The 10,903-nt window shown below is 29.2% G+C and overlaps 1 protein-coding gene across 3 annotated transcripts; it reads right to left on the minus strand.

Annotated features, from left to right (window-relative positions):
* Window positions 1-573: 573 nt before the first annotated feature.
* On the minus strand, window positions 574-10,212 carry LOC100205991 (uncharacterized). Of its 3 annotated transcripts, none has more exons than XM_065804889.1 (2): window positions 10,079-10,212; window positions 574-1,341 (listed from the first exon to the last, which is right to left on the minus strand). In XM_065804889.1, exons 1-2 carry the CDS (start codon window positions 10,140-10,142, stop codon window positions 620-622), a joined length of 786 nt encoding a protein of 261 aa, XP_065660961.1. In that variant the 5' UTR covers window positions 10,143-10,212; the 3' UTR covers window positions 574-619. The 3 variants fall into 3 exon arrangements, with proteins under 3 accessions (XP_065660961.1, XP_065660963.1, XP_065660962.1); XM_065804891.1 differs by lacking the exon at window positions 10,079-10,212 and adding an exon at window positions 1,990-2,108 and having other exon boundaries at window positions 575-1,341; XM_065804890.1 differs by lacking the exon at window positions 10,079-10,212 and adding an exon at window positions 1,735-1,873 and having other exon boundaries at window positions 575-1,341.
* Window positions 10,213-10,903: the final 691 nt, after the last annotated feature.

Genomic DNA, 10,903 nt, shown 5'->3' on the forward strand with positions numbered 1-10,903 from the left:
TCGCTTCTTTGGCTAAAACTTTCTGATATTTCGCCCCTTGTAACGTCAAATCCTGGAAGAGTCTCAATAAACTATGACAGTTTCCTAACCAGGATCCAATATACACGTGCAAAATATTTTTATTTCAAAAGACGATAAATACTTTTTAATAATGTGTTGATAAAACTAAATTTTAAGTTTTCTTTGATAATTCAACATACCACAAACATATAATGCACGGCTTGAATACACAAAAAAATTCAATGAACGATCTATAAAATTTATCAACGTTGATCTATTTAAACTTTAATGTCACCTCTCCACACCCATTTTCTGGTGTCGTTTGTTTTTTGTAGTTATTATATTTTTAAGTTTAAACCGGTTTTTCGACTCATTTTTCAGTGTTTTATATTATAAGGCTAACATTTTCACAAATTTGTGGGTAGGATAACTTTATTAAATATAAAAATGTATATAATTATAACGTTATTAAAATATATATATATATATATATATATATATATATATATATATATATATATATATATATATATATATATATATATATATATATATATATATATATATATATATAATAGAAAAACCAATAATTTTTTTCCTGAGTGTTCAGAATAATTTTTTAAACAATTGTAACTTTTGATTCTTTTATCAAAAAGTTAATCATTTCTGTTTTGATGACTTGTTTAGCTTCGGTGTATCTGTCTGTCTTTAAAAATGACGAAGCAGTTTTAAAGTCGGTTGTATGTAATTTGGCAAGAGGGCCGTCAAGTTTTTTTAAGAGTTTAAGACGTTGTTCTGTGTCTAAATCCAATAATAAGGAAGCCGCCGATTTTAGATCTTCGCCTTGGTCTCTGTTATCATCTTCGGTTGTACTTTCAGCATCACATTTGATAGGAACTCTCGTTACGATTATTTCGTTGGTTGAGTTGAATTCTTCCAATGGAATATTTTGATTTTCGGTGTAAGTTCTAAAGGGAGTACCATTTTCATCGCATAATATAGCCAAAGACACAACATTTCGACCATCCAGCCTTTCAACATCTGTTTTTTGTCCATTTGTTGGTTTCGAAGCTGGCGGTTCTTGAGAATATTTTTCCAAAGCACCGGTAGATCCTGGCAAACTACTCATACAAGGAATACCGTTCACTAAACTTAAGTTTTGTGCAATATGAGAAGTTTTTCGAACAGGTTGATTTGGTTTTTCGACTGAACTAGATCGTTTAAATAAGCTTCTTTTTCGTTTATCAACTCGACATAAAAGATTATCTGCTATCGAAATTTCACAACATAACTGCACAACCTCATCGGGTGTAAAATCTTCGCTCGGCATGTCGAAATTTTCTATAAAAAAATCCAACATTAAAAATATTGATAAACAAATAGTCATTAAAAAATAAATAAAGAATAGATTTAAGAAAATTATGTACATATATATATCTACTATAGTATATTAATATATATATATATATATATATATATATATATATATATATATATATATATATATATATATATATATATATATATATATATATATATATATACTAATATATCATGTCTATATTAATATATCATGTCTATATTAATATATATGTATATATATATATATATATATATATATATATATATATATATATATATATATATATATATATATATATATATATATATTAAACACTAAAACTAATAGCTTTTTAAAAAAATATTTAATTTAATTTAAAGTATATTTTCTACTTTTTATGAAAAACTTTTTTTCAGTTTTCTTTTATCCTACTAAGCATTTTAGCATGTCACTTAAAACCAAAAGAAAAATAGACGTATTATTAAAACTAATCCTTAAGTTAAGTAGAGTGTATGACAAACAAATGTCAATAAAATCATGGAACAAGTATTAATGATTAATGATAATATTTTGATCATAAAGTCCTACTAACATTTATTCCATAATTAGCAATTGAAAAAAATGTTTAATATACTGTTCGTGCTTACTAATAATTTGGTTTAAATTTCTTTCCTGATTCTTTATTAAGTTAATAATATTTTTTTAATAATAAAACTTTCCTTTTTGTAGACTTTTTAAGAATAAATCTTTGCTTTGTGAAACTTTTAAAATTTTTTTTTTTTTCTCTCAAGTTTTCACCAAGACATAAAATATTTAACAATATAACTTTATATTAATTTTATTCAAATATGATAACTAAATATATACATTCAAATAACAAAATATCATTCAAATATGACTTATAAATAATTAAATTTAAAGAAAAAAATAGCTAAAAAAATAAAAATCCTTAAAATGACTTTGTTAAAACCTTGCTTTATAAAACCTTACTTTATAAAAAGTATATATTACTTAGCAAGCTTTTCATAGATTTTTTAACTTAAATATAAAAACAAGACATTTTTTTGTTTGTTAATTTTTTAACAAAAACCATAAAAAAAAGTAACTGCAGACATGTAGCAACACCCGGGAATATTAAATAATTTTTATTTGTATAAAACTGTTTACATATATATAAGTATAAAACTGTTTACATATATATAAGTTATAAAACAAAGCAAATCAAAATCGAACCAAATATTTCTTAAAAGTTACATCAAGTTAAAAATAATTACTAATTCGAACTAAACGTCAAGTTTATTAATAATATTATATTAAGAATTATCAAAAAAACAGTTGTAATTTTAAGAATGAATTTTAATAGAATGATAATAGTAATTATAAAAAGTATATAACTGTAAAAAGATGTAAATAATAACAATAGAAATAATAATGATAATAATAAATACAATATTAATAATACCACCCATTGGGCAACTGTTTTTTTTTTTTTTCTATTTTAATTTTAGGTGCTCCATGAAGTCCTTACGGTCTTATCACAGAGCACTGCTGAAAAGTATTTAAAAGAAAGTTCACGCCTACTGTCTTAAAGATGTTATAAAACTTACCAAGAGGTGGCGTTGAATCGCGAATCTTCTAGATTTTTTTTTGTAAAAAAATAATCAGGTTAATTTGTCAGTACAAGATGGTCGTAAAATAATAATAAAAAAAAACTTGTGATTTTATCACACATTAGGAATTCAAAATCCATTTCCGTTAAAAATTAAATGCAACGTTAAGCCAACATAAAATCAATGCTGTGCCAACTAAAAAATACAACGTTGAATCAAGATAAATAATACATTTCACCAACTTAAAATATAACATTGTGCCAATGTTGGAATTTTGTTGTCGACGACGTCGTATTTGCAACCAAAAGGATATAAAAACATTGTTGGAGACAGATGTTCTGCCAACGTAACTTGCAACATTGTTCTAACGTTTTACCAAAGTGCAACTTTTTTGGTTTGCTTCATTTTCTTAAGTCTGGTCCGTGTCAACGTCACGGAATTTTTTTAATAATTAAAGGAAGTATCCAGAAGTTTCCAGAAGCATGCAGAAGCTTCCAGAAGTTTACAGAAGAAGCATCTGGAAGCATCCAGTAACATCCAGAAATATCCAGAAACATTCAGAAGCATCCAGACGCATCCAGAAGCTTTCAGAAGCATCAAAAAGAAGCATCTAGAATCTTCCAGAACAGGTTCACACAGGTTCATTTTACTATATAAGAGACATGTAAATCGACATGTAATTCAGTCAGTATATGGAAGTCAATCAGTCAGTATTATCAAGACAGTTTATCGAAGTGAGTTTTATCAAAGTGTTTTATCGAAGAACATCAATACAAGAGGTGAAATACAACAAGTGTTTCATTACATCAATACAGTCCACATCCAACCAAGACGTTGTGTTCCACAGAGCATTATTGTATCATTACAAGGTAAATGTAACACGTAAGCCTTGAGAAGCGTGATTATTTATTTTTATTATTTTTATGACTTCAAGTGCAGTCTTGGATTGGAACCAAGAAAGAAAATTATTGGCGATTACGTAAGTGGAATGTCACAAAAAAGTATTTGTGATAAATATTGCGTGAAAAAATTGACCGTATCAAGACTATGTTCCAAATATCGTTCTACGGGGAAGTTGGCAGCAGATAACAAAGGTGGAAGACCGCGTTCCACCACTTCTACAGAGGATTCTATGATTGTCAGATCCGTCAAGAAGGATCCCTAGATATCATCAGTCGATATACAAAAGCAATTAGAGCTGCCTGTATCGGACCGAACAATCAGACGACGTGCTGTTGAAGCCGGATTGTTTTCTTGACGCCCTGCAAAGAAACCGCTGATTTCACTAAAAAACCAGAAGAAAAGACTCCTGTGTGCTACATCTCATATTGACTGGAATGTGCAGAAATGGCGAACTGTCCTGTTCAGTGATGAATCGAAGTTCAACATCATTGGGAGCGATGGCATTTGCCGTGTACGTCGACCGGCCGGAAAACGCCTCGATTTACGTTACTGCCATAATACCGTGAAGCATGGTGGAGGCAATGTAATGGTCTGGGGGTGTTTTTCTGCTAACGGTCTAGGTCCAATACAACGAAACGATGGAATAATGGACCGTTTCATGTATAAAAAAATCCTGAAAGATGTTATGTTACCTCATGCTGAATGGAATGTGCCAATAAAATGGGTTTTTCAGCAAGACAACAATCCGAAACACACTTCAAAAGTAGTCAAGCAGTGGTTTCAAGACAACCACCTATCGGTGATGGATTGGCCGCCTCAATCTCCGGATCTCAATCCTATCGAGAACCTGTGGGAGATCATCAACCGCAGAATTAATCGTGAAGGTGTTTGTAATAAGGATCAACTGTTTGAACAAATCCAAATGGCCTGGGTAGCAACTCCACAAAGTTTCATTGATCACCTGATCGAATCTATGCCTCGAAGATGCAAGGCTGTGATCGACAACAAAGGATTTGCCACGAAATATTGTTAGCGAAATACAGCTTGGTCAACATTTTGTCGAGTTGCACTTGTTTTGTCCAGAAGGAAATCAACTTTTTTTAATACTTTTGATTAATTTATTAATTTTCGTGTACAAATAATGAACTTTGCGATGAATAAAACTTGAGAGCTTTGTCTCTAAACAGTTACATAGTTATTTCTCTAAATTGAAAAAATGCAGCACTTTTACATAAAGAAACTAAATTAGCATTATTTGGTTGCACTCGTTTTGTCCGATACTGTATATTAATTCGATCGAAAGCATACGGAGTTTTCCAAGGTTCCATTCTAGCTCCCCTACTCTTCTTGTTATACATCAATGATGTTCCGAACGTCTCAAACAGACTCGATACCATAATGTTTGCAGATGATACTAGTTTATTTTATTTATCTACTTCTATCTTTTTCAAAACTTTTTGAAACTGCAAGTGTTAAACTTGAAAAACTTTAATATTTAGTTTTAATCTAATTATCATTAAATGCACAAAAAACCAATACAATATCAATTGTATTACCATTGATAAAAATAGAAAATAAAATTATTGTAAAAACCAAACAAATTGGCGCATTTAGTTTCTTTTTCTGAATTAAAACCTGTATAGACACGTTTTGCTCAAAAAGTGGCCATAAGTGGAATTTTTTTAATACACCATTTTTATTAATTTTTTTTTACAACTTATTAAAAAATATTTAAATTGATAAGAAAAATATTTATTTTGGTTCTCTTATGTCTACTATTCTAGTCAGAGAAGCATTTTTTCCTACCTAGTAGAAGGTAAAAAAAGTTCGCTAAAATTCGCGAACTTTTTATACTTTTTTAATTTTTATTTTTTTTACTCATTTAGATGATTTTTTTTATTTTTTTTTATCATAAAGCTTTATTTAGGCATTCTTTTATCTTTTTCAAAAGTAAAAAGGTTAAAATATTGAATATAGCTTTTGCTAAATGAGTAATTAAAATATTAGTTGAAAATATAAATTTTTCTTAAAAGTTCCGCAGAGTTCCACCCTGACTTTTTTATCCAAGGGGATGTTATCATGCATAACTAAAAAAAAATCAGCTGCCCCAAATTGCCCGAAATGGATTTATGGGCATAAGTATAAAAAATAAAAATCTGTGTAAAATATTTTTCTCCCCACAATGAGGGGGTTGTAAACTGTACGTAGTCATTACTTCTGAACGCCAAAAGATTTTTTTATGAAATTTGAATTCTATTGATAAAATTAAATTTTATTTTAAGTTTTGAAAGCAATTATGTTTAAAATACTGTCCCCCCTCTCAAAGGGTTGGAGGCGGCCGTTATTTGGGTTCTTTATGTTCCCAAGCTCCAATAACCGTAATATTTTGTAACACATCCTCATTTGACAATAGTATTATGTGTTTATTAATGATCGCAACTAGAGCAAAAGTCTAGTCACTATTTGGAACACATCAGGCTGTCAAACCCTAAGTGAAAATGCAAAAAAGAGTATTTTAGAGCAAGTAATTATCAAAAAGGACGAAAGTCCAGTTAGAAAGCTTATAATTTAGTTGTAAGAATGGGCAGGACTGATTTCCGTATGTTTTTAACGATTAGGGTTTTTCTTGTATAACTTTGCATCTAAACCCCAAAAGAACCCAGTTACGTTTTGAAACACATACAGCTGTAAAAGCGTGAGTGAAAAAGAAGTTATAATTTTATTGGAGTTAGTCTTAGTTCAACAATGATCAAAAAAGTTGGACAGGTGCCCAGTATAGAAACATTAAGTGAAGAGGAGAAAATTCTAGTTACTGATCATTTATATCTTGTATGCCGTATGGAATGTATACCATTTTAGCGTAAATATTCAATTTATACATAGTTTATATCTAAATTTTGGTTATACTGCTTTATTGAAAATATTTCCAGAAAATTTGGAAATTTTAGAAACATCTGCCAAATGTTATGTTCAGTCAATGGTGAACCACACTTTATCAAGATTTATAAACATATCTAATATAGAGTGTCTAGATGGATCGGAAACAACTGGAAAATTCTATATGAAAGCAGGAATGGATGGAGCCTCATCTCAAAGTGTATACAATCAAAGGTTTGATAACACAGATCTTTCAACAGGAGTTGAAGACGAAAAATCCTTGTTCCAAACTGCAATTGTTCCGTTGAAACTGGAAATAGGGGCCATCACCTGCAATACCAAAAAAAAACAAAAGAGTAAACAAGAGCTGAAGAATTAGATGTTAGGAAGCAAATAGAAAGTCTTCAAGATTTTGAAATTGAATTCCCTTTCCCTAACCAGAAAGCAAAAATAAAAATAAAAATTGAGATGACCATGCTGGACGGCAAGGCAGTTAATGTTATAACAGATGCAAACTCAACTCAATCTTGCAATTTTTGTTCTGCCAAGCCTAGTGTAATGAACAAGCTGGATATAATTAAAGAAAAAGTTTGCACAAAGCAAGCTATAGCTTTAGGATTATCCACACTGCACTGTTGGATACGAATTTTAGAATTTATTCTTCACTTGGGATATAAAATGGATATTAAAATATACCAGTCCCGATCTCCAGAAAATAAATTATCTGTAAAATCTCGAAAAAAAGAAATCAAAAGAAGAGAGATTTAGTTTAAAGAGTTAGAGAGGTGTTAAGCTTAGTGGTTGATACTCCTAAGCAGGGATTTGGAAATACTAATACAGGAAACACTGCAAGGAGGGCATTTTTAGCAGCAGAATCTTTCTCTGAAATAACAGGAGTTAGTTTGGACATCATTTTAAGACTAAGAAACATATTGAATGCCGTTTGCAGTGGATTCCACCTGAACCTACATGATTTTAAAGCATACTGTTATAAAACTTCAGAACTGATAGTGGAAACCTATCCTTGGTACATTATGCCACCTACACTTCATAAGGTTCTGGAACATGGATTTTTAATTGCTGAGCATTTGGATCTTCCCATTGGAGCGTATTCGGAGGAGGCTCAGGAAGCACAAAATAAGGCCATACGAAATGCAAGACTCAATCACTCATGCAAAATATCTAGAATTAATGAGATGCAAAACCAATTCCATTATTTACTAATAAGAAGCAACCCTGCCATCTCTTCGATTGCTTTCAGGAACCCCAAAACATTTTCAGGTCCTAACCTTGATCATGACGTACAGGACCTCATCAGAGGAGATGAATAGTTTTTTTTTTCTTAAAAAAATGTTATCTTTTCAAATTTAAACTTTTTCATGTAAAAATTCACTTATCAGTAAATATATTCAGGGATTACATATTAATACTTAATAAATAAGGTAAATGTTTTTTTCACTTAGAAAATATTTTTAGAACAATTTCTATAATCTAAAAATTAAAAAAAATTGCATTGAAAAATCAAGGGAGATGGGGGAGGGAAGAGGGAGTAAGGGGAGGGATCTACAACTTGAAAAGTTTTTAATTACCCACTTTTTAAGTTTGGAACAATAATTTATTAAAAACGTTTATTACTTTACAAAATTTTGAGTTTTGGCCGCTCTTTGACCATTTCGCTTCACTGAGCGGTGAAACCATTAAGTTTCTGACAGGTAATTATGGTAAATAGTAATAGTTAATTTCACGGAATGAAAACCGTTTTTGAAACGCGTTATTTTCTTTTCGTTTTAGAAGGCTTTAAACACGCAACAGAAACCAAGCGTATCTTTTTCTTTAGTTGTGCCGGCTGACGTATCTTTTTCCTGAGTTGTACCGGCTGGGAAACCAATATAAATTTTAGGGAATCTTATCGATGAGAATATTGCAAAAGCTAGACCAATATTATCCCCAAAAAAATTTAAACCACCTTTATTTTGATTTCATACAAACCTATTATACGTATGGTAATATAGCAGGGGAAAGATCCCATAGATTCAACCTAGTAGCACTTCAATCAACATCAAAAATATGTCGCAAGAATCTAATCTTTTTTTTTTATCTATTTAATAAAGATAAAATTACTCATGCTAAAACCTCTGCTAAAACTTTTTAATGCACTAATTGCTTATAAAATTAATATCTATCAAAATTGTTTATGCTAAAAATATAAACTTGAACGTATCCTATCACTTTTTTCGAAAGCGATTGCAATAGAAATAGATATGACACTAAAGGAATAGAAAATTTTAATGTACCATTAAAAAAAAATTAAAAAATAAAACAATTTTTTTCTTTTTTTTTTCTTTTAGGTGCCCCAAGAAGACCTAACGGTCTTGTCACAGAGCACCGCAAATAACAATAACGTTTCTCTGTTTTACATCACGGCCCTTATCTTTACAACAAAGTAATATCCATAAGTAATACAATTACAAAACTACATAAAGCGAGTTCTTTAAAATTATTTAAAAAACTTGTTCCAAATGTAAACGATTTTACAAACGTAATTTAAAACTAAAACGAAAAAATCCTTAAGATAGCTTCAAAACAATGTAAATGCTTGATTTTATATTTCGTAACGTGTCGTTATATATTTATGTATACCGAATAAAGTTTTTTTTGTATCTGTTTTTGATTATATAATAGCTTATTATATCTGACTTATGGTGAAATGGAACTTTGCAAAACCGAATTTTTTTATAAATTAAGTATACAAAAACATCGCAACTAAAAGTGATTTCTTGATCACGATATAATCTATCGTCTTCTGCAAGTTTCCCGCGTGCTTTTGTAAATATCTCTTGTTTATTAAATAAAATATATTTTCAAAAAGACGCTTAACTTGTAAAAGTCAATGCTAATAGTTAAGTTTAGCTTTTATGCTTTCAAGCAGTTTCACACCTTATTTTTTGTATTTTTAAGCGATTGCTTATGGGTTACGTCTGATACTAATAACAAAAATTATCTGTAATTTCTTGCCCTGCCAAAAAAATGGATTCAAAGATGGCATAAACCTAGCTTTCAAATATTTTTAAAAAATCTTAACATATTAAAACCGGATTCCGAGTGAACGGAAACATTTTTGGAAATTTTTTTTTTCCTTGACAAGTTTTCTTTCTTAGCAATATTTACGCGCGATTTAAAACGTTATGCCTCACTTATATTTCAGTTCAGAAAACATTTTTTTATTTATTTAAATGTTTCTTAAGATCAATAACTGTCTTTTGAACAAATGTTGCGTCATAATTCAAAACAAGGAAAGTAGCTTGATTTAATTTATATGCTTTCGATAAGGTGTAATTTTACTTACCTTGTTTTATTAAAGATGTTGTTGAATAACTTTGTTGATAATCTTTAGAGCTATCATTTATCATTTTATCAAGCCATCAGTATACTTATGTTCAGTAAAACTCGTTTGCTATTTAAATTTAAAAAAACAAAAACCTAAAAAAACTAAAATTCTATTGTTTTAATTAAATTCTATTATTTCATTTTGTCTATTGACAGATTTAAAGAAATAGTTCATTCTCATTTTACTCCTAATGTTGTTGAGAAGTACTCAAGCCGAACCAATTTCTTTTTTATTTTTCCGATACTAATAATGTTATATCTGATACTAATGATGTTATTAGATTAAAAGATTACTAAATATTTTAAGTGTAATTTTTATAAAAAATTTTTTTACATAGTTTTTTTATTTTATTAAATAAACTAAAACTTTTTTAACCATTCTTCAAATATTTTCATATATTTTAAATAATTGTTTCCATTGCGATATCTATTACTACTTTTACTATTATAGAAGTGTTTAGAGTTGATTCGTTTAAAGACAAAAAAAAAACTTTTGATACCCAATAATCCAGAAGGTAAACCAAACTAAAAGTTCAGTTCAAAGCTTTAACCTAAAATAGGGCACTCATTTAAACATCTTTGTTTGTTTTTATAAAAACCATGATTAGGGAAAAAATAAGTTGTTAGATTTTAGAAACAGGGTTGTTTAAAAAATACAGTATATTTTTTGGCAATCGGTATAAATGTAAAATTACAAAAATTGTTAGCCATGCTTGATCTGAATAGTGCTTTGATAGAAGCTGCATTCAAATATATAACATTGCAAAAAGTAATACCATTTTAT

Source organism: Hydra vulgaris, chromosome 09 (genome assembly GCF_038396675.1).
Source record: "Hydra vulgaris chromosome 09, alternate assembly HydraT2T_AEP".
NCBI classification, from domain to species: domain Eukaryota; kingdom Metazoa; phylum Cnidaria; class Hydrozoa; order Anthoathecata; family Hydridae; genus Hydra; species Hydra vulgaris.

Coding starts and splice junctions, on each gene's coding strand:
- LOC100205991 (XM_065804889.1), bottom strand. CDS start 10,142: ATGATAAATGATAGCTCTAAAGATTATCAACAAAGTTATTCAACAACA. Junction 1,342..10,078: donor AACATCTTTAATAAAACAAG/GTAAGTAAAATT, acceptor ATTTTTTTATAG/AAAATTTCGACATGCCGAGC.